The sequence below is a fragment of the Odontesthes bonariensis genome, chromosome 6, assembly GCF_027942865.1.
Source record: "Odontesthes bonariensis isolate fOdoBon6 chromosome 6, fOdoBon6.hap1, whole genome shotgun sequence".
NCBI classification, from domain to species: Eukaryota; Metazoa; Chordata; class Actinopteri; order Atheriniformes; family Atherinopsidae; genus Odontesthes; species Odontesthes bonariensis.
This window is the reverse complement of record NC_134511.1, coordinates 16,346,246-16,371,118: the sequence shown is the minus strand read 5'-3', so window position 1 is coordinate 16,371,118 and position 24,873 is coordinate 16,346,246. Positions and strand designations below refer to the sequence as shown.

At 38.5% G+C, this 24,873-nt stretch overlaps 1 protein-coding gene across 5 annotated transcripts in view; it reads right to left on the bottom strand.

Annotated features, from left to right (window-relative positions):
* rasgrf2b (Ras protein-specific guanine nucleotide-releasing factor 2b) overlaps positions 1-24,873 on the bottom strand; it is a 47,693-nt gene that overhangs the window by 7,434 nt on the left and 15,386 nt on the right. For 2 of the 5 annotated variants that reach the window (XM_075467630.1, XM_075467629.1), the window contains exons 2-19: positions 21,654-21,760; positions 20,743-20,890; positions 16,470-16,559; positions 16,224-16,360; positions 13,399-13,515; positions 13,144-13,223; positions 11,930-12,123; positions 11,701-11,810; positions 11,495-11,613; positions 9,837-9,997; positions 9,676-9,742; positions 9,051-9,187; positions 8,485-8,567; positions 7,185-7,433; positions 3,500-3,990; positions 1,288-1,413; positions 933-1,022; positions 197-303 (exon numbers count right to left, since the gene is read on the bottom strand). In XM_075467630.1, the coding sequence (XP_075323745.1) occupies positions 197-303; positions 933-1,022; positions 1,288-1,413; positions 3,500-3,990; positions 7,185-7,433; positions 8,485-8,567; positions 9,051-9,187; positions 9,676-9,742; positions 9,837-9,997; positions 11,495-11,613; positions 11,701-11,810; positions 11,930-12,123; positions 13,144-13,223; positions 13,399-13,515; positions 16,224-16,360; positions 16,470-16,559; positions 20,743-20,890; positions 21,654-21,760 (2,613 nt within the window). Of the gene's footprint in view, positions 1-196; positions 304-932; positions 1,023-1,287; positions 1,414-3,499; positions 3,991-5,195; positions 5,289-7,184; positions 7,434-8,484; positions 8,568-9,050; positions 9,188-9,675; positions 9,743-9,836; positions 9,998-11,494; positions 11,614-11,700; positions 11,811-11,929; positions 12,124-13,143; positions 13,224-13,398; positions 13,516-16,223; positions 16,361-16,469; positions 16,560-20,742; positions 20,891-21,653; positions 21,761-24,873 lie in introns of all 5 variants that reach the window. The other 3 variants (XM_075467633.1, XM_075467631.1, XM_075467632.1) reach the window with 3 other exon arrangements.

Sequence of the window (24,873 nt, the reverse complement as noted above, 5' to 3'; positions counted from 1 at the left end):
GCTAAAATGGAAACAATAATCCATGTGTGTTTGAGTGCATGTGGCTGTTTACATTTTCAAGTGAGAGCAGTGGAGCAGAGAGAGCATGCATCAGTCACCCGCTTTAATGAGACCACAAACTTTATAACCCGAGCAAAAAAACACACAACTAAGAAGACACACAAACACATCCACACAGCGGTGGGCAGAGACGGACCTGGGAGTGTTTGGAGACCCAGTGGCGCAGAACATTGAGGACTCTGTTGGTTGCAGCTCTGCGTATGATGAACTCTTTATCACAGGTTCTCTCAGAGTTAGTGAACACTGCAGGGAAATTAAAGAGAGAAAATGGTTCCTTTCAAGCTGCTAATGTATTAGGATTGTAGGCAGTGTTTAAAAGGGTCATTACCAAATGACACACGAGCCATCCACAAAAACATGACCGAGTTCATAGGAGAGGGACTTAAATGGAGAGGAAACTGCTCTGTGGTCAGACAAATCAAAACTGGAAATATCTTTTGAGAAACTATGAACTCTGTATCCTCAGGGCTAAAGAGGAGAGGGACCATCTGGCTCGTTATCAGTATTCAAAAGCAAGCATCTGTGATGGTATGGAGGTGCATTAGTGCACATGGCATGGGGAACTTGCACAGCTGTGAAATTAATGCTGAACACTATATTCAGGTTTTACCCCTGTTATTAAGTTATTGCAAACGCAATTTTGGAATGAGTTGTATATATCTCTAAAAATCAACAAGAATTTCAATGTCAAACATGTCGTTTTTGTGCAAATCTCAAAGAGTAGAGTTTAAATGATTTGCAACCCTAAGATTCTGTTTTATTTTCATTTCCACCACGTATTTAGAAAAAAAAAAACATAAACAACTCATATGTTCTTTAAATAAAGTTCTACAGTTGGTTTAATCACTTTATGTATATGTGTGTGTGTGTACCTGGTGGGGTACCATGTCCTGCTGCTGCAGTTGCAATAGCAAAAGCTGAGGCAGGAGAGACTGAGCAGCGTGAATTCTCCCCAGACTGGACTGCAGATGTACACATATTATCATCATCAATGGCAACAATGCTGTTATATTTTTTTTCTGTTGTTAGCATCCGGGAGACGGAGCACAAGGGAATCAAAATGAACTTGTATGCTAACATATGAAAACATGATGTCAGTGGCCACAAATACAATAAATCACATGGCACTCTGCGTTTTTAATTCACCTAAACATGAACACCACAAAGCCCCTGGAACTGTGGTGTAATCATGAGTAATAAAGCAGACAAACAAACAAAAAGTTTTACCTCCGGGCTGTCTGTAGCGGAGGTGTCGAGGTGTGGACGGAGAGCGACAAGGTGACATGTCTCCTGCTTCACTGCTCTGCGGGGACTCAGGGATGATTTTCTCCAGTGACACTGATTCCAGGACAGCTAGGTGTGAAGAGAGGAAAATAATAACATAAGCAAAAGTAATTAAATAAAAACAACTGTGATGGACATCCACAAGAGGAAAATGGAAAAGCATTATTCTTGAGGAATAAATTTCACCTCAGAGAGTATCTTAGATATTATATCCTGGAGTCACATGAATGCATTGTTTGCTAACTCAGACTGCAAACATATGGGGATTCAGGTCAGAAATAATTTCTAAAGCGGTTTCTTTGCACAATATTGCAGATCAAATGCACATCTCATTTGAAACAGGTAAAACCCCCTCAAGTGAGCATATAAACCAATAAAACTTGGTGAAAGTTTTGTTGGTTTATATGCTCACTACTCATGCAAGCACAAAGCTTTGACCTTAATTATGTTTAATGATTTTACTTTCATGTGTCAAGATATACAGTATATTTTTTTCAATTCAATGCTAAGTACAATGGACACATAAGAAAAATTAACTGACTTTCAGAAGATACTTATGCCACTGCTTGTGTTTTGAATAGGATAAGTAAGAATCTTTAAGTAAGATTCATACATTGTTTCATGCAAACAAATTTGATCGGGCATTTAGTTTGAAACACATTATGTTTATGTTTTATGTTCATGCTTTTGGCAGATGCTTTTATCCAAAGCGACTTCCACTGGTAGGCGGATAGGGTAACAGGGTCTTGCCTCAGGACCCCTACTGGAGGTAGTATCTTTCATGCAGGGGATTTGAACCCAGGTCACCCACATGAAAAGTGGCAATCTTACCACTATCCACTATTCATATTAAACTAAAACATTGAGAGACAGTGTATCTCAAACTTTAAGAGGTTTTACCTGATGATATATGCTCATAATATTGCATTGGTTATTTGTCAGCATGTACACACACTTGTGCAAAATCAACAGACATATGTCGATTAAATATACCTGTAAGTATGTGAAAGCTAAATGAACTGACTGTCTAGAAGAGGTGAGGTTGGTCTGATAGTGCAAGTGCTAATGGGTCTTCTTGTGAGTTGCTGTCACACACACACATTCTGTATGAGTGCGCACATGCTAATGACAGTCTAACTGCAGCTTTTCTTTGCTGTGCTGGCTCAGATGCCCACGACGCTCTCCTCCTCTGGTCTGAGAGGTCTGTCATTAGAAAATTGCCATAAGAAGAGCATGTGGTGTGAGAAGTCAGCTTAGCAGATTCAAGCACACAAAGGAAAGGAGATAATGATGCCCCACCAGATAACCTCATTGCTCTTATAGGGAGCTTTTCAAACCAATGAGTGATCTCCAGCTCGTCATAAGAACTAAATTTCACCAACAAAAGTTCAAATCTACTGCAAACATTCAGCAAAAGAGTGTATCTATGAGATTATATTAGCCCGAAAAATAACTGCCCATTATCCAAAAGCACAGGGCAAAAGTCATAGGGAAGAGTGGTACAGAAGCGGAGAAGGATTTAACGTAGAGCCCTTCACAATTCTCCATATGTCTGTTACAACCTAATGAATACATAAAGTTGTGATGTGTGACACAGGATGTCACAATAGAGTGCCAGTGTCACCAAAACAAATTAAATATGAAGCTGCATTATAACATGAAGACCCTCTGCAGGTCTCTCCATCTCGACTAGGCCAAACCTGTGTTTGCACTGGTCTTACTGTCTTACTGGTTTTCTGCTGACCTAATAACTTCTGTTTTTCTAATCAATATCTTGCCGCAGATTATGAGTGTCATAGAGGGAGAGCAAAAAGCTTAAAAAAATCTAATTTCATGATCATGCTATTGCTTAATTTTTTAAGGGAAGACATCTATAATCAGTGTTCATGCGTTCATCGGAGAGAATCTATCGACCACAGAGATGTTTTAAAGGCTGACAATGATTCATTTCTATTTCAGATCAGCATACGGCTCCTGGTGTTTAGACATTTGCAATCTGAGAACTTTGGATGTTTAGAGCAACTATTACAGAAGCATGTTAATGGAGTTCTGTTATTGCAGAAGGAATCATAGATGTATATAAAAAAAACGACTAAGCTGAACCTAGCTCTATTGTTTAAATACTTTCTTTTTTGCTCCTGAAATTACAACATACTTCTTCGAATGCTCCGTCGCAGTTTCCCACAGAAAGGGTCAATCCTGGGCACTTCCTCCCCCTCTGCTGTTGGACAAGGACTCTGGTCGGGTGAGGAGGGAGTGGGAGAAGCTTGCTCTTGTGTTGGCTTGGAGTTGTTGGGTGGGGGAGAGGTGGAAGAGAGAGGTGGAGGAGAGGTAGTAGTTGGGGTTGGGGTCTGAGGTGTTGGAGTTTGAGGGGTGTGGGCAGATGTGGGGCTACTGGCAGTAGATTGGGAAGTGTTGAGATTAATGACGGAGATGGACAGAGGACTGGTCAGGTCGAGGCCTCCGACCCTTGCAGTGATGGGGGAGTGGAGGGAAAGCTTTCGAGTTCGTACGGGAGAAGAGGTTCGGGACGGGATAGACAACGGAGGGGGAGAGGAGAACTTGCGGCAGAGACGAGGAGATCTGTCATTTACGTGCTCACCACCTCTGTTATTTTGATTGGTGGCAAAAAACAGCTCCAACGACCTGAAGAGGAAGAACAGCAATATGTTAGTAAAGTAATAGGATATTAAAAAAGCAATAAATAAAGAAGCTTTATTTCCCGAATGCTTACATCCATATCAGTTCAACAATGCAAGAATTTTATATATTTGTACATCTCCGAGTTACAAATGAGGTGTCCCCTGCCGTTGGTGTCATGATACTCTCATCGTACCACTATCAGTATCACTATCACTATTTTTTCAAAGGTGTCAAAGTCAACATTTGCGAGTAGGAGGAGTAAGTGAAAACCTAGGTTCAACTTTCTCTTTATGGCTTGGTTTTGCCTTAGAAATCAGTTTGCAACATGTGTGAGTTCCTCATGCCACTAATATCCTTTTCTATCTCAGTATTACTTGCTCTTAGCTTAGATTCAGGTACCAAAACAGGTTTGGTATGGGCAACACTGGTTAAATGCAACAAACAAAATGACTTGTTTAGACAAAAAAAAAAAAAGTTTTAGCCTGGTTAGGGTAGGAAAAAGATCATGGTTCGGCTTGAATAACACTCACTGTACACAGAGTTAACCTAAAAGTTGTCATATGTTTTGTAGCTGATTTTATGCTTAAAATCATAAATCTTAAACATGAAAAAAAAAATCTTTGAGATCACATTTTGCAACATTGAAATGCCTTATTTGCTCGATAATGAAAGTGCAAAAGCTTAAGGAGCCGTGTGTCAAGAATACATTAAATGAAAAGTAATCATGCGTAGAAAAACACAAGTCTTCTTATTCAGCAATAAATAGAGGAGCAAATTGCATCCCAGATAAAAGAAATGAGGAGAGGAAATGATAGACTAGGGAAGGGAAGCTCCATGAAAAACATGGTATACTGACAAACTTAAAGGTAAGCAGCTGGAAAATAGGATGCAAACTGACTGAAGAGGAATGACGAAAAGAGATAAATATGTTAACAGAGAGCAAAAAAGAGCATCAAGGAAGGGATACTACAGTGACAAAACATGCTACAGATCCACTGCAGATTTTTCATATCATTAATCTAAAAGGTTTCAGACTGGATGAATTGAAATCCATGTGACTGATTTATATAAAGAGCTAGACAGGCTAAGTAAAGGGGAGCGTCATGCATCAGTTCGGTATCAGACCATGACCAGATAAGAGGAGGAACAGGCAGGAGAAGTGCAACAGAGACGGCAAGAGGTAGGGCAGAGAGAGACGACTCAGTTACTTGGACTGATCCATGGCTATCTTCTTGATCTTCAGACTGTAGTCAGGACAAATGGATGAGATAGACAGACGGTCAAATGAGTGGTACTGCGCCCTGGAGTTGGGAGGAACATAAAGAGACAAGAGAGATGGATGACACAAAAAATGACTAAATGGATGGGTGTGATGGTTGGATTGAGACATGAAAATGCAAGTCAGAAATGTGACAAAGACGGAAGACGGTTAGAGGGGAAGATAGTGGAAGAGAAATAAATTAACCTTTTGGTGGAAAGGGATGCATGAGGAGACAATGTGTGAGTGAGAGAGCAGCAGCATAATGTATGTTCTGTCTCCCATGACGATGCATGGCGAGAAAATATACTGCAAAAGAGGCCCAGAGAACTTAATTCTGTCTGTCTACCTCTGTTTATGCATATTTACACCCATAGTCTGTAGAAACATAATAGATTTAGCCTGCCATTTCAAACACAAAGCCAGTGTGGAAGAACTCAACCCTGTGGCTGCAAAAAGCAGTCAGTTTCCCCTGATAAATTAACAGCTTTTATCACTAATTTCTCATCCAATTCTAAATAGTTTCAGTACCATTTTGGTTTATGTATTCCGATTGTGTGACACTGTGACTGACAAATCGTTAAACCCAAAATAGGTTTAAACAGGTTCAATCAGATCAATCATGTCCTCATAACTTGTGATTTCAAAAGACGAAAATAGGGATGTCCAAAATGCTGAACGTTAGGTTGACAAAAATATTGACAAAATAGTGGGTGATGTCACAGTGTCAACTTCCATCTGTTTTATACAGCCTGCAATATGGCTGTAACATTGTGCAGAGTTGTTTACAAAAAGAGGTCAAAATAATTGTAGGGACGCCTCTTCAGTCTCGTAAAATTGAAAAAGCAAGGAGCATTTGCACCAACGACGACCTTGAGAGATAGTTTTATTCACTTTGAAAGCTCCAGATACAGATCTTTCCTGCTTCAACACACCTGATTCAGATTAAACGGATCTCTTCAAAAGATTGTTCAGTTCTGCAAGAGCCTGCTAATGACACATTGATTTGAATCAGATGTGGAAAACATCTAAAACCTGCAAGAAAGCGGCCCTCAAAGACCAGAGTTGGCTATCCCTGTCCTATGCTATACATTCTCTTTATGCCAGTATGTGGCCCAAAAAATTGCCGCGACAACACTAGATTTTGTAAGTCCAATTTCTAATAAACAACTTTATTGTATCAGGAATGAAGAGGTTATTGTTGATTCAAGCAGTATTTTTTCCCACTGCTCCTACACAGAAATCAGCACTGAGTTTGGTTCTTTTTTGCCAAGAAAGAGGGAAGATCATCTGTATGCTTTTAGAGTATAATCCTGTTATCTGGCAGACCTTAAGAGACTATTTTTTACCCATTGCATGTCAAGCAAGTTAATCTTTTGGGGATTTGCATCGCAATCTAGCCTATAGTTTTTGAGACGTTTCAGTCTGGTCTGACCTTCTGTAAAGCTGTGACGGGGAAAAAAAAACGAAAATAATAAAGACACCATTCTAGCACAATATTACCTTTTTAACTTTGCCCTTGCACTGAGAAAAAAGGAAAGCTTGTCCAGCGGCAAAAAATGAGTTAAGTAAGGAATACAAATGTGCTATTCTGATGCTGCCAGAGACCTAATCAGAGGGAGAGAGGAGCCTCATCTGAAACACAGCATATTGCTATGATGGTGCCAAAAAACTTTGTTAAAGCATCTGTCCTGGTGGGCCCTCAAACACAGCCAGTGTCTGTTTAACCTTGTGGACAGACATGGAAGCTGCCAGCCAAATCCAAAACACTCACTAATATCCAACTCCCTTATTCATAGATGTTTAAAAATCAATAAAACATTTCTTTGTTTGAATGTTGTATGAGTTAATACAAATACAAAACTGACACAAAGTGTATCTGTAGCTCTGTCCTTTTCTCTGTTTGCAAATGCATTTTTGCATGTAATAATATTAAGACCTGATAGGTATGGAGGAGAAAGGCTTCTTGTAGATGTCTGCCAGTTTGTCCATGACCACTGTCGCAGTGGTGAAGATCCTGTATGTGTGCAGGAAGGTGTTGAGGAAGTCTATTGAGAGGAAGCGCAGGTCAGTCAGCCTCTCCAGCAGCCGCTCCACGCTGGCATAACGGATCTGGGGGACCTTGCAGGAGTTGAGCGTCTTGCTGAAGCAAATGTCAATATCATCTTTATGGAGGCGCACATCGGATCTGATGGATACACACGTACACACACATACACACACACACACATAACCACGCGTGCGTGACTGCTGGGCTGCTAAGCAAGAAAAAGGTTACGAATGTTGCTTAAAAAAACAAGTCAAGCCAATTAAGAGAGAAATTAATACAAAACCTGCATAATTCAAAGTAAATGCATGATTTAAAAGAAAAAAGCATCATACATAACACTTCATCTAATTAATACAACTAGACTTTTTTATGGAAGAATATGGAGAGGAAGTAGTCTCAAAATAAAGAACTGCAAATAGTTCAAAATATGTCTCACGTGGTCTCTGTATGAAATATTGTGTGCATTATTTTTCCTTCTCAGTAATAGATGCTCTAATTAACACAAGTGTATAAAATAAGTTGAATACACAACTGTACATCTCCCAAAGTAAAAAACAATATTGTAAATGCAGATATTAAATGTCATAGATGAGATTATTTTTCCCTTTCAAAAAGCCTTGTGAGCACAAAAATGTCTCAAAAATAATTGTGACACTCTTTTGTATTACTAATAGGTATCTTTCAAAACAAATTTAATGATAAGCACCATTTATCCTATATATATAGCACACTACAAAGTGGGTAATGCTAACAATGCTAGTTTTTAGTTTACTGTCAGAAGATGAAATCAAATTCAAATTAAAAAAACGTTTTATTTATCCCCAGGGGGTAATTAAAGGAGGCACGTAGAGCAGACATAGAATACAGGTCGTGGAATTCTCTTGTCTGTGCATATTTATGAATTTGTATGTTACTTTATAGTCTATGTAAAAGGTAAAAGTGTGTGTTCTAACTAAGGGCATGGAATCTTTTTTTCTCGGTTTAGAAAAATATCTTTCCATTTCCCTTACTATGTCTTGGTAAGTTGGACAGGTGTATATTATACACATTTTCTTGTGAGACTGGGCTGAACACATTAAATGTTGAAACTATTGTCTCTCCATACAGGTATGGTATTCACATGTATTTTGCCGCAGGTGCGTAGCATGAAGAGATGGGTGTTCTTCTTCACGAGCACAAAAATACTTACTTGATCATGTGAGGCACAGTGACTTTGGAGTTTTCCTCAAATACACTGGTCATCAAGCCATTGCAACGGATATTATCTATGCACTATAGGAACAGAGGGGAAAGACAGCTAAGTGAAAGAATGAGAACACGAGCAGTGAAAATGATGATATTTGTGTATGTGTGTTTAAGCTAAGGCGAAAACACATCAATGTAGAAATTATTTGTATGTAATCAGGCAATGTTTTAAATGTTTGCTTTGAAACATTTAAAAAAAGTATGGTTGATAAGAAACTGACATGAAAAACCAGCCACTCAGAACTGTCTGTGTATTTTTTTTACTGACTGACAAGATTTAATCCAGTTTGACATGCTTGTATGGCGTTACTATGCTTGTGAGGTACTGCGAGGCAGTGAGCAGAACTCAGCCCTGGGGGACTGCATCACAGTCTGTTGTGTTTTACACACACAGTGTGTTTACTTATTACCAAGCCTTCTCAATGCCCAGCGGAGACATCCTCCTGCTATTTGGAGGTTCTTGTTATTCTGTGTTTATCTGGGTGTGTGTTGGTGTGATTTGTGTATTACCTGACTAATATCACTGGTCCATGCGGCCTTCTCCTGCCGTGATGGTGCCAGCAGCACCACAGTAAATGAAGATGAATCTGAAGGCTCCACTATCAGCTTAAAGTCAAGTTGACCAAACACCTGACCACCAGATTTAGCTACATTACAAAAGAAGGAAGAACGTTTTTAATAAAACAGATCACTTAACAATGATTATATAAAAAGTGACATGCTTGTGCTCTTACACAGGTACACATCCACACACAGAGGGTCAATTAAGCTGACCTGCTATCTCTACTGTACACCCCAGAGGCTTATGTATAAAAGTAAATGTAAGGATCCACATGTATGCCTCACTGCCTGTATATATATATATGTGTGTTGCGAACAGTCTCCCTATCTGCAAAATGAATACTTAGGAAAAAATAAATTGAATAATTAATATCGGTCCTGTAATATTAAAAGATCCATAGCCGGACATTTAAAGGGTTGAGATATGTTCTGATATTCATTTCAGTCATTTCTAAACGTTTATTGTTTGCCTTCCATAAACCTCTTTGAGTGGTGAGGGGCCTAAATAACCTAGTTGGAGCTGGTCATGTGACAACAAGCTATATGCTCGATTTCATAGATGTAGTAAACTTACATTCCTCTTCACTGGCATCTGGTTCCTCTATAAGTGTGCAGTCAATAAGGGACAACACTCCACCTTGCTGGAAGAGTTTAAGAAAATATATGCAGAAAAAATTACAAAAAGTAATTCCTTTCTGTGGTTTACATACACTACACAGGTAAGAAAGGTGTCACCTTAAGAAGGTGTAGTTTGCCCCCAGAGCTGCGAGTGCAGACGAGGAAGTGTTTGGTAAAGAGAAAGCACTGTCTTTCCCCTTCTTTCTTCAGTGACAGAGACCCCAGACGGACCTTGCTTAGTTTCCCTCGTTCCACTGATGGAAGCTGGATCAGAGAGCCTGTTGAGCAGGATTACATTACAGTTTATTAAGCTGACAGTAAGCTGCGGCTGTGTTTACCGATCGTTTGTAGCTGCACACACATGTAAAAATGAACATTCCTGGATACAAACTTATAGCATGAATCCTGCTGAGCTATGAGATTAAAACAAGGGGAGTATATTACAAAAAACAGAATTTTGTCACTTTTTTACATGCAAAAAAATTCAGAGAAAACGTGGATTAGTAGAAGTCATGCACTGTCAAAACTAATGCCAGGATTTTTTTCTCTGACATATGACTCAGTTACAGCAGGAAAATCACAGCCTGCACTTAAGGTAAGGCAACTTACTATGTGGTTAATTTATAAGCTATCACTTAGCCAACAGCCACAACACTAAAATTGTGGATAGTGTATGACATTGATTATCTTGTAGTGTTTGTCTGGGAAACATTGGGTACTGGCATTTACATGGGTGTTACTTTGTTACATACCACCCACTTGACCTTGTTGCAGACCAAGCACACATGTTGATGTTAATGGTATTCCTTGTAGGTATGCCCCACCCCCCTTCCATCCCACAGACAATGTGCCACATCATACAGCAAACACTGCACAAGCGCAGCTCACAGAACATACCAGAAAACTCAAGGAATGCACCTCTAAACTCCTAAGATCCTGATCTGTAGGATGTGCTGGAATGAGCCTGTTCCTCAGAAGGAAAACCCATCAACCCAAAATCTCTGCTGCTAACATCTAGATGCCCGACAACACAGGACATCCACACAATTTCTGTATGAATGCCCGACTTATCAGAACTGTTTTTGGCATCATAAGGCAGGCCTGGACATTATTAAGGAGGTAGAATTAATGTTGTAACATGTATATAACTATACATGATAAGTGGATAGTTGGAACTAATGTAATTATCCTTATTAATTTAATAAATCACAGCATGAACCAGCGTAAATGCAAAATACCCCTGAGTAATCACTGGTGCAGATTGCAAAATATTTCAATTTTACATAAACATACTAATTATAATTAATTAGTACTAATACATACTAAGGTCTGCGATTCTAATATGAAACACAGTTTATGCAATGGACTTGCGATAAAAGTTTTAATCCCAGGCCATTCATTTATCGACACTATCAAAAAATGAGTACATGTTGCGGTGGAAGTCTATCTGAGAGCTTTACGTAGAAAAATGCAACTTGTTGTGATTAAAAAGAGCAGGTATGGAAATTTCTTTTTGAATAGAATAGTTCCATTGCTAAAAGATCACTCTTGTCTCTTTTTTATATAGGCTGATTCTACAGCATAAGAGAAAAAAAATCCCTAAGCACCACAACCACATTGTAGAAGTACATTTTAAATGGGCAGGCAGTATCACATGTCTGGCTTCAGTGACTGAGCTCCATAAAGGCATTGCACACATATCACAAGCTGAAGGGCGGAGGCGTCTCACAGCTGAGCATCTGCTTGCATTGTGCTGTGCACTGACGAAGACTCACCCTGCCTGACGAAGGTCTGGCTGGTGTCCAGCAGGATATCACAGCCCTCAACTATCATCCTCTCTATGGCCAGATTCTTCCGTATGTTTTCTGTGTCACTCACCTCGTCATGCATTACTCTGGATACACACACAAACACACAGGTTATTTCAATATCAAGTACCAAGATGTAGAAGATTGGAAAAAATGGTAATTTGGACAATCACCTGGACAATTCCTCTAACTTGGACTTTGCAAATTCCAGACTTTTGCGCTCCACATGCTCATGAGGTGTGTGTGCCAGTAATTCATGCAGGGTGATGATATAGCGAGGAATCTTGTTGGAGAAAAGAGCATTGTGAAAAAAAACAACTATTAGAAAAAATGTACATAGAGATGGCAGTTGGGTTATGATGTGTTTGTGAATACTAAAATGGAGTGGTGCTCATGATCTACCTGGAACATTGGGTATGTGAGGAAGGTCTCGAGCATTCTTCCCTCACAGGCAGCGTTAGCCTCATACTGTTTCAGCAGCTTGTCAAAGTCTCTGTTTTGCTTGCAGTTGGCTAAAACCTGCAGGCTGTACTGATGATTGCGCACAAACTCCTGGTAGATGTTTAGCATTGGCAGCAGGATGTCAAACAGGTCAGCTGAAAACACACAAAAAAATACACAATATTCATATAAACAGAACATAAGTCATTTGAGGGTGACAGCCCAGAAATCCATTCCTGAGTATCCTGACAACAGCAGTTAGTTTAAATGTTCTTTAAAATGTTCTTCCGATCGACCATCCCCTTTTTTGTTTTTCATTTCAATAATAGAGTTTTGGTTAGTTCATTTAGGTCAGCTTCATAGTGGTTGATTAGACTGCAAAAGATGAGGTCGTGGAAGGAAATATGGTCAAGGTTTTGTTGCTTACACTCCAACAAATTCAGGAGAACCTACTTTGTTCTGGGACTTGCAGCATCCCACAGTCTCTAATAAAATATGTTGACAAATTCTTTGCATTTCAGCAAGTCCTCAGTGGACTAAAAGCACATATTTCTTATTAAGTCAGACATTCTGAAGCTGTATTTATGGCCCAAGGATGAAAGTAAATCAAGAAATAAATAAATAAATAAGCAAACGTATGTGAGACTTTAAAGCACACCATGTTTAACACCAAAAATTCTAATAACGGAGTTAATAAAAAAACTAATTATCTGCCTAAAGTACAACTGGATGCATAGAGAACATATTTCTGATCAAAATTTAAATACAGTGTCAGATGGAAAGCAAAGAGTCAGAAAAGGTCAACATGTTTAATCAGTATACTCTTCTCTTTTTGTCACGTTATGTCAAGTAATTTACCGCCACATCTTTTAGCAATCTGACCACCTTGGGGATGCATATCTGTTGAAGGAGCTTTTGTTTTAGGAAGTGTGAGGCAAATAGTGGGATGTGTTCTGGTCTGGGTGGTTACTGACTGTCAAGATAAAGAGTCTGCCTATTTGCAGACTGAGATAGGGAAACGAAAAAGCCAGTATGACATCAACAATGACGTCTGAATGAGACAATCTAGATGCAGAAAACCATAGAAAGCTAACCCTAATGTTACTGAGTCGGTTCAGGGAACACACTGCATAATGTGCGGTTAGTGTCTTATGTGAGGTCAAGTAACAGCTTACCCAGCACCAGAGTTGGCCAGTTGGCTATCCTCGCCTTCAAGCCTTGATGGAAAATCTCATGCAGGAACATGATGGTCTCGCTAAAGACACATTGTAAACAGCGTGAACATTGGAAATGAAAATAGATATATTTGTTATTTCCTTTTTCAATTAGAATTTGTCTGCTTTCAGCACAATTGACATTTCAGAGATTTATTTCAAAGCAAATTAAGACCATATTTTCGTAATAACACCCAAATACATTTACATACATACCTGTTAAGGAAGATGCTGCTCACATCGTCATGGCTGATGGGAGGTTTCTTGGAGCTGGCAGCCATTCTCAGAGGTCGAAGGAAACAGTTGACCAGGATATAGAGCTGATGGACATACCTTAACACATAAGAGCAAATATGACCCATCAATGCAATGTTGATGTTATATGTCTTTGTAATAATGGAATATGTTCAATGCTGTCAAATTCAATTAGACAACACAATTTCATAAAGATTTTAATTTTGCTTAAGTTATAGCTGAAAGTAGTAATGGTTTCATCTTATTCTATGTACACTGTAAACCTTTGATGTAAAATTGCATGAATATCTGAAGAGGATTGTTTTACAGAGCTAAACTGTAACCCATAACAAACTCTGGTGAAAAAGCATGGTAAAGCATTTAAAGAAAAACTTATTTACAGAAGTATACGGTAAACATTACCATAAATGGCTGAACATCTTAGGAAGGTAAAGGAACAGTGGTCTCATTTAAAAAAAAAATTAAAACCACCCACTAACCAATCTATGTAAGTGCAAATAAACCCTGAAAATCCTGAAAACAATTCCTTCAATTTATATGACCACATGGGTAGTTTGTTTATACCTTTAATTACTACTCAAAACCGTGTCCTGCAAAGTACAGACCCTACAAGCAGCAGAAGGGATATCCGACTCATATGAGAGTTACACATCAAAGCAGATGTCACTCCGATGTCTCATTTAAGAAGCAGCAAAGTTTTCAGATAGAGTAATGAGGGGAGGTACATGTATCACCTTCATGGACGTCATTTTGATGGTTATCTTAGTTACACATAAACAGAGCACACTACAACAAAACATTTTCACCTTCTGGTTGGATTTAGCCGATAATATAACTCGGTTAGGGTTCTAACTGGGTAGGGTTAAAAAAATTATCACAATAGGAACTGAAATACATTCTTTTTACCACATGACCGATGAACCCTTATGAATGGCATTTCTGCAGTTTACCTGCAATTATTCAAAACCATTAGAGATTGCATATTCTTTGAATATAGTTATAGATCGTATCTGCCTATAATAAATCAAAACCACATGGGCATGTTTAGGGAAAGAGGACGCTCTCCCTTCAGGACATCTAATAAGTGCATTTGTCCACATGTCCAAAACATAGTATCATCACAATCCACTGTTGTCCATAGTGAGACAGCAATGTATCTCTAAGCTGTTGTCTTTAGTTGTGCAATGCCTATGCAACATGAAGAAACTGAGGCCCAGGAATACTAAAATGTGCAAGCTGGAATAATGCATATGTTTTCTAACACAAACCATGTATCTTTTTTAACATCTGGTGTCTTAACTGTGGCTAAGTGAAAGCACTGTGTGAAAGGTTGTACAGAGGGGTGTTGAACCGATGGACTCCTGCTCTGGAGTCTGTTGATAAGTGCTTTGCACTATCCCCTACTCCCTCTTTAATAATCACTTGTGGCAAAGTCAACAGTGTGGAATGTGTAGTGAGATGTGGAAAAGAGAAGTGATGACATACACAGCAAGACATGGTGTCGTAACGTCATCCCGTTGCAAGACATATTGATGTTTTAAATGTTAACACAATGACTTATCAGGACTTAAGCTGCGCCTCTCTAGGGAAATGTGTAAGGAGAAGCTCGTCAATGAACAGTTTTGTAGAATTCATTGTGAAAATGCAACGTTTTGAAAATGCTGTACTCTGTTGGCAAAACTGCAGCTATTTTAAACATATTTTCAAAATATCCTGAATCTTAACTTTGTTTGACTGATCCAAATCTAGCTGCAGTTTTTTAAAGCTGCAGTCTGCAACTCTTTTTCAAGCATAATGCCTGGAACTGTCCGGGGATTCTGAAAGTAGTACATTAAATACCCCAATACAAAAAAAAATAGTTCTCTAGGTCCCCTATATGTCCCGCTAGGTCCCTCCAAAGCCAGCAGGTTTGTTTACAAAATTGCAGACCGGACCGGTAAAAGGTAACCAATCAGGTTGTGAGCTAGGCTCTGCTGCCTGTCAATCATCGATTGTGCACGCGCGATACAAGGTAGGCTCGTCCCCACGCTTATTTATCTGGACTATTGAACTTCATTACGGGCTAGTCTACTTACTGTGTCTTCCATGATCGCAAATGACAGGTGAGTTGATGAATGAGGAGTCGTGTAAGCGCATCTGGCGTGCACGTCTACGTGCACGAGTTCTCATGTGTTTTGATGGGGCGGGACAGGAAGTTGAATAACTTTTTATTTTTCGGTTAAAAAATAAGCATTTCTTGCATTTTGCGACTACGGAGGTCACCGTTTTCAACTTCAAGCGTTCTGATAGATCATGTAAACTCTTAAAATGCCAAAAAGTAGGACTTTACGTATGACAACAACAAATCCTGCAGACTGCAGCTTTAACGACAATCATTTGTGACATGCCAACGCCCATATACCACCACAAACTGCTTTTTATAAAAAGCACCCCAGGTCTCAACTCTCCAATACTCCCTGCATAATCCTGCATTATTCCTTTCCAGCTCCAGCTCATTGTTAAACATCACAGCTTAACTTAACTCAAGATGAAAACCAGCAGGACAACTGATTAATCTCAATTACAGTATGTTTGGAAGTCCTCATGCCAAACTGACTTATTTAGATCAATTAAATTAAATCCAATAAAAACTAAATTACATGTACAGAGCTAACTAATCAAGATACTTTATCTAAATGATTAAAAAAATCTTTTAGACATGATATTTCCATAGTGAGATAACAATGCTGTAGTGACATCTTTGCTACAGTGTGTGCTGTTGCTCTGGGCAATATGTATTTACATACTCTGTCTCTGCCTCAACCATATTGAAGACGATCTGGTTCCTCTTCCTCATGCTCTCAGCGTGAGGAGAGCAAATGTAGTCCTGAACAATAATCTTCCACTTCCTGCGACAGAGCCAGCCCCGCATGAAACTCTGCACCTGTGGATACAAAGTTTAGGAGTAGTAGCACACACAAAAAAAGGTTGGATGGGAATGCACGCAATGAACATACTATATATGTTTGCAAAAAAAAAAAAGATTTATTTACCTTTTTGATCTTTTTTATATCGGGGTCTTCGTTTTCATGATAGACGTGATACGGCCGCATCCGCTCCTTGGTTTTGTTTAGAGCTACAATCTTTTCAGAAGAAAGGAAATTTGAGTTCAAATTTGGACCAAATTTGTCATTCCTTCTAATCAAAAAATGTCAATCAAACCATTTTCTTTAGTCACATAAACTGTAAAATTTCCTCTTTGTCATTCATTTCAGATTTTTCTCATGATATCATCACCAGAATAAGAACTGGAGACCTCTCTCCTCCAGTCCTACTCAAACCGAAAGAAATTCATTTTAAAACAATCAATATCTCTAATGCATGTCTGAGGAAAGATTCAACACTGAAAAAAAAAACAGCTTATTCTTTCATTTCCTGCAGTCACAGCAGTTCTGTTTGGCACTTCCTTTCAAAATTGGATATCTGAAAAAGATCCTCTGAATTAGAATACAGGAAAATGAACCGCAACTGTTGAAAACTATTGTAAATAAAGAGAATGAAAAGATCTTAAAAAACTTTATTCACTGAGTACTTCCATTGAATACTTGTTTGGGAATGAAAGACATCAAATTCCTGCTTCTCGTCGTTTCTCTGAAAATTTAATTAGTGATATGAATTCATGCGTGTGCTCGGTGAATTGTTGGTGTGTTTTGAACAGATAATAATCAGACTTCCTTCTCATTGATAAACTGTTGCCTTTGTGGTTCTCTGGCTTACTGTAAGCAAATTAACGTGCTCATGTGCATTGTGTGGCACAAACAGCGTTAAGGCTTTATGGAGAGGATAATAACTGTTAAATGATGTCATGTTTTAAAAACATTTTTAAAGCACAGACGAGTTGATTGGATTTTTCATACAAGTAACATTGTATGAAACGTTGATTTTCATATGAGTAACACACACAAACAAACAAAAACATGTATGTATGTTTACATGAGATGGATGAGTAGCCCCCTTAAACAGGCAGATGTTTCCCAATGTAAAATTACCTTTGTTTGTATTTTCATTATCAGCCGGGTTCAGTGTATCCTGCCAACAAGATATTATCCCAGCATGCAGTGGGGAAGAGTATCCACCACACTTGTTGCTTCAAAGGAGAATTATGACTGTGAGCATGTTGTTTCTTACTAAAGACTAAAATTGCATTTGCAAGCAATTATTGACACAAATGAGCAGTGACAGGAATGAAAACGACAGTGGAGGTGTGATTTATGGGGATGTTAACAGCTGCCCCACAGAGTAAATAGCATCCAATAATAGCAAGTACTCAAACCAGAATTTCCATCAAGTCCCTGTATATTAAGAATAACTTTGTGGTGCCGGCAGAACATGTCGATAGCTAATCATGGCAGTTAAGTCACATAAATTAAAAATTTCACACTTTTGTCTATAAGACGCTAACATGGTTCAACTGATACAGTTTAAAGTATTAATTCAAGTAAAGAGGACAGAGGAGTAATATGTACTCGGGGCTTTCCCCCTCTCAGTACCCCAAAAGGAGGGCGTCTAAGGGTGTGAAAACGTCTGCAATTGTGGATACTATATATATATTTTTATTTAGAAAAACTTTTACCATGACCCTAATATGAACCAACGTTTTGATGGTTTTGTACAGATAAGCGGATGTAGATTAAATGTAAACGATCTTATTGAGAACACTGTTTCCACAAATAATGGAACTGAATGAAGAATCAAAGCCCGCCTGCATTAGACGCCCCATTAAGAAGGTGTTGAATCATTTAGCTGGAATCTGCATATTTAGCTCAATAATTGCAAAGTTACAGAATGAAATCTTAATGAAACTATCACTTCTACCAATGACTACATGTTATACAACACCTACACGTGTTAACATATAAATTAGTTGTCATCTTAAAGACATTTTTTTCTTTTGTGGCAATTTTCTTGATACAATATTTTGTGCAAGAAAGCCACATCCATGAACCTGTTATATACAGAGTATGTAGAGGATATGAAGAGGTTGTGTCTCATAAAACCAGTGTTACCTGGAACCACATGTAAAACCTATATAACTTAAAAATAAACAGATGTTTTAACAGATGTCAGAACAGAAACATAAACTATATCATCAAATGTAGCTTTTTAGTTCTATTCAATAATTTGAAGGCTAAGCTTCCATCTTGTCCCAACTAGCTTGATGCTCTATATGACCACTTTTTAAGTTTGATGGTCCAGTATTTTTTTAAGAACGGACAGGAGTTGGAGCACATTTTCCCCCTATGGGCCTCTCTCGACTGGCTCTGTTAGTCAGACTTTATTGTGCCCCATTAAAGCATTTAACAGGCAGGCTCTAGCCTATATTTCTAAATCTGTATGGCCACATGTCTTGTCATGGATGCTGAGGTCTGCTGGCCGGTTGCTTCTGGTTGTTGTGAGAACAAAGTAAAAGCATGGGAGAGATTGAATCATAGAAGCCACAATCCCTGAATAAGCTGTCTCTGCATGATACGCTGTACTTCTACAATGTACGTTGTTAAATACCATCTCAAAACACATTTTTATTCATTGGCTTTTGTCTTGGCCGGAGATGTTCTTGTTTTAACAGGTTTTTATATTTTGATGTGTTGTTTCATGTTTGTATCTTTCTGTTTTGAATATATATATTTATGTTGTTATATGTGCTTCATAGAGCAATTTGACTTTACTTAAATAATAAGTGCAATAACTCCATCCTCCCATTGAGTGTTATTAACTTTTTGAATGTATTTGTTTTTTAAAAAGGGATTTCTGCTTTTTTTTTTTTTTTAATCACTTCAGAAATGATACTCATGATAACAGCAATCAAATCTTAATCAAATTCTGATGAGCATTATTGAGATTCTTTTCAGCCTTTCACCCTTAATGTTAATTAATTCATTTGCATTTTTCCAGCAGTTTGAGTTTGATGTCAAGAGCCAAAATCTTATGAGATCACCTGTTTGCTCAGCAAAAAACTGCTATTGATCCAATTGGTGCAAACTGATAACAATTTACTGTTTTGTCTGTGTGACAAAAAAGAAGACAAATTAGTTCTGTTTGACAATGTTGTTGGGGTCTGTTGTGTGTTTTATGTGAGCGCATTTACCGTAGCACAGAAATGTGTTGTTTTCAGTAAGCATGGCTGTTTGGGAGAAGGCAGATGGACTGTCTTTATCGAACGCTGGGCTTCTCCTCCTACACTCTGAGGTGACTGAGCACCGTCAACACCCATTTCTTCACTGACATAAACACACACAATGCATACCATTTCATGCGGGTATGTATAGGTATAGACATATGCTTCTTTTTGGATCACCCTACTTGTGATTCATGGCAGGAGAGTAATCACAGAACTGTGTGGGCAAGTTGTTGAGTGGCTGAATATAGAAGCTGACTGCTTAAAAGTTAAAAAAAAAAAAGCAACCAAAGGTCCATGAAATATGTGATTCCAATATTTAGGGTTCTCAGTGACAACTATACATATCCATCCAATCAAATATAGTTTGTAGTAACTAGCAAATCTAGTCTAGCTACATCAGCTGTGTGATTGGATGTCAGTTACCAAAACATTTGTTTGTGTGCTTAATCATTATGTTATGTGTTATTGTATCTTTCTCTTCTCAATCTTCTGTCTGTGCTGGGGGTCAGGTAAGTGTGGCAGGAAGCCAAGAGCCCAAATGAAATGCCCTAAGATTTTTGTGTTTTTTAAGTTGGCTTCTGTATGGTTCCTCTTGGCAATGGCAAGCTATTTTTAATGAGATTGGTCCCAGAATTCCATTCAAATTAATTTGTATTAATTAACTTCTCACAGCAGAGAACCTGCCTGAAGGGACATAAGTGCAATAAGAGGAGGTTATGGTGTCTCTTAGATCAGACCAGCAAACGCCTTTAATAAAAAGCACTAAATCTGACTGTCAAATGACGCCTGCTGTCCTATGCATTTTGAGAAACTGACTATCATCCATATTCATCCATTTTTGAATATGCACACTTTCTTTAATGGTATGAAATTGGAATCCAGTATGAGAAAGACAATTACATATACAAAATGAATAACATGGTTGAACAATATGAACCAAATTGGCTGTAATATGAAGAAAATCTTGAGGAATATCATTTTAAGGTATCTGTGTGTAACCTATGCAGGGTGTACCCCACCTCTCGCCCAGTGGAAGCTGGGATAGGCTCCAGCCCCACCCCCCAACTGGATGAAGCAAGTATGGAAAATGGATGTATGGTGCCTGTGCATTTTGTGGGCGTGCATAGATGTGGACATGAATGATGTACCTCTGATTTGAGCCTCTCAATTTCCGTGTCCTGGTCCTCAAGCTGGGTGCGCAGCTGATTGGCAGCCACCTTCTCTGTCTCCACAATTTGTACAAGATGGATGTACTTCTGCATCAGCACCTCTCGTTCAATGATGATGTCGGAATAGCTGAAAAGTGAAGAAATGCAAGGAGCACAAAACTTGGATTGGAATGTCAAAATATTTTCATGGGCATTCTTTTATTGTATCCACTGTTTAAAAGTGTCTTAATTGATAGCAAAATTGCTGCAACCCCCCCAGTAATATGTATCCTGTAAGCTAACTCCTTTCCATGGCTATATATTTATGTGTGTCCCGTAAAAAAGTGATTGATCCTCCCAAAAATTTGAATATGCTCTGACTGGCCTGCCCTACAGGCCTCAGCAGGCATCATACTTTTTTTTTTTTTGTCTTTGTTTAGCAAGATACTCCTGTATAGCTGATGGATATCAAAAGTAATAACACATACAAACAATTCAACATACAATTCGACTTCATAGGGACTTTAAAGCTTTACGTTATTAAGAGTATTAAGTCGCTATGAGACTAGTTAAGATTTATGGCCACTAAATGGATTTATGTTACATCTTCATTAGATCTAAACATTGTATGTTACTTCTGCCTCCAAAAATCTCAAATGTTAAAAGCCAACCCTGAGCTTCACAATTGTAGTGCACTAACCAGTGGGTTTCCTCATAGAGTACTGACAAAACAGCTTTGCAGTACATTAAACATGACTGATAATTGACAGCCAACAACATGCATGGTCGCCTTCAATTAAACTAATATCCTGCAGTTTGTTGTGACCATGTATTTCCTCTCCATGCAAAGGAACAGGGAAGTGTAATTCCTGTCTGTTGGAAATACCCTTTATACATTGTATTGAGTATACCTTGCTTGTTGAATTGCCTCCACCCATTCGTCGCACTCATATTCCTCCTCTGTTCGCAGCTCCAGAGGTTTCTGTCCATCATGACCAAACACAATGAGGAAGTAGTGCTGAGAAGACAGAAAAGGAAAGAAAAGTTGTTTATAACTGGGATCCTGAGAACAAATACTAATATGCAAATAGCCAAGATTTAGAGAACGAGATGTTTTAGTTAATCCTTTGAAATGCTATCCTCAGTTTCTCAGATTTGGTATGGGCACGTCAGAAATGTGCTTTTCAGACTCTTTCCCCATCCAGATTCAGTCCATATAAAGTTCTACACACATGAAGCAGGCACAGTGCTAAGACAAGTGGGAGACAAGATGAATGAGGGTTGGTAGCTCAACACAATCATTTGCTCACTGAAATAAAACATCATGACGAGCCTGCGCCTCCATCCTCCACCAGCCCATTATCAACACCATCAATTAGCTGGCTTTCTATTACTCTCTTCCCCCTCTATTGCATTTCTGTCTATCTCTCTTAATATCCTGATGACTTTCCTGATGTAAATCTGCCTTGAAAATACTTTCCCACACACGGACACATGCCAACACATGCAAGGGCAAAGACGCACACCCACAGTAGTGCACACACGCATTAGGCATTATGTGAAGTGATAGAGGCTTTTATTCAAATGGTCATGTCCTGGAGCACTGGGTTACCAGAAGAGCTGCTATTCTTAGTGAAGGAAAACAGAGAAGACTGAACTCTGCATGGACTTTCTGTCCTCCACTTCTCTTCTCTTCATACATCCACCAAATTCATCCTCCCTCTCTCTTTACACTTCACCTACCATCCCACTCCACCTCCTCTGCCCTGCTCAACTGGCATCCTCACTTCTCTTGTTGTCGAAACCCACTCCTTCTCTACCATCTCCACATCACTTCATACTTTCATCTTTTTGTATCTCGCTCAGTGAGAATTCAGTGAACCAAATGTAGTCCAGAGGAGAGATATTTGCCCTGCAGGAGAATGGATGGGCTTTGCCCCCTGCTTTGGTGATGGGCTAGGGTCGGAGGACAGATTATTGAAACACACACTCACTCAAAGACCCTCCTCCACTTTCATCTCCAGCCTCCCATTCCTGCTTTTTATGTATCCGTCATTACACACTTGCTGAAATTTTACTACATCAATAATAATCTGTGCTCTAACAGTCTTTGACATGGAGAGAAGTAGATAGAGAAGAGGGAGCTGTTATATAATATTTCTTAACCGAGAACATATTTCAAAATTGTGTCACCACCTAACAAGAGATTTCCATGGCAACACAACATCTAATGCTTCTGCTGCATTTTGCACTTCCATTTTCTGCTTTTTGGTGCTGCCTCCTTTCATTTATTGCTTTTATGGATCCATCCTGCAATTTTCGACATGAGAAGAAAAGACCCCTCAATAGCGGACACAAAAATATTTGCTAATACAGATTTCAGTGCATACTTTAGCCTACACTATCTGCACATGGATGACAAAATGTTTACTTTTGTGACCATGCACAAAATATGTGTTAGGTTAAGACTTGACTCCCTTTTTAGGCCTTATCAAAGTAAATTATGTTGGAAGAAATTATCCTTTGATCACAGAAATATCCCGTAGATTGATAGTATTAACGGGAGTGAACAATTTTCATTCTGTACACTCAATTGTGTTACAAGAAGTGACAGAAGGGACGTCTCAATGTTTAAACACTAATAAGCCACATTACATTACATTAAAATCACTGTGTCACAAAATATCATGAGCAAAGTGTGCTTAAATAATAAAAGTACACACCATGCAAGCAGTACACAAAAAATGTGCCATGAAATATGTATTTATTTTATCTTAAGTGCCCATATTATTTGTATCGTTCATGTTCGCATGGATGCACATGCAAGAAAATGTCTGGATCAATGATTGGAGGAGACACTGCAGTGTGCTTGCAAAGATAAGAATAAAGGGTTGGTGCTTCATTGGATCAGCTGGAAGGACTCTACACTTCTAAGTAAATGGTTCTTCCACCACTGAACAACTTGTAAAAGTTGTGCATTTGAAAATATCAATTGGTGGCTAAACAGATTGATTTTAAAATGGCTAAATGCTTGACTAATATTTCATCAATATGTGGTTCACTGCTTACTGGTAAACAGAACAAGGTAGAAACACTTGTCATTTAGACCAGTCAATTCAAAACAGTTAATTGTTTCTTCTTTTTTTTTTGCAAGCATTTCAGGTACTTCTATATACAATTAAATATATTTCAAGGTCTTAACATGTTCCATACAGCATGTCAGAATCATAATTTGAAAAGTAACAAGTAACTAACTCTGAAAGTTCATTAAAAAGTTCAATATTTATCTCAGAAGAAGGGGTATAACTATGATGTATTAATATCTTAGTGATTTGGACTAGTGCTCGTCATGTAATGACTATGTTTTAAGGCTCCTTACGGTTCTGCCCCATCTGCACATGGTCTGGAGACTGTTTATTCTGCCATAAACAGTGCAACAACCAGTTATAATAGCGTAGCCACCACATTGCCAGTCAACATAAAAACTAATTTCAGTTCACTTTCATTCATATAGTTCCAATCAACAAAAAAGTCATCCCATAGCACTTTACACAGAGATATACCCAATGAATTTCCTTTAGGCAAGTACTTGCTGACAGTTGTAAAAAAAAAAAAAGAAGAAAAGACCAAAAAAACTCTTAACTTTAAACCTCTGGCAGAACCAGACTCTGCGAGGGCAGCGTTCTGCCTCGACCAGTTGATGTGAGGGGAGGGAAAGAGAAAAGAAGAGCACAGCCTCACTGTGGCTAGCACCAGCCTTAATGAGGACTGCAAGCACATATACTGTAGTTATAAACAATGCACCTGTCACTGCTTAATGTGAATAGGTCAAAAGTATCGTGTTAAAAAATGTGTATGTAAGGATGGAAAAAGATTAAAAAAAGATAAAGAAAAGATTTGTTAGGATGTACTAAATGTTAACAGATTTCTTTGCAAGAAATATCAATTAAACCAAATCAAACTGATTTATCAATCAGTGCTGAAGACAAGCAGTCCCATGTATACCTGCAGCTTAACATGTGTAAAAGATATCAGCTCAGCTTGCATGTTTGAATAATTAACGACTATTTTGACATATTTCATTGCTTCCAACTTTTACATTTATATCCTACCATCCTTATAACCCTTCGC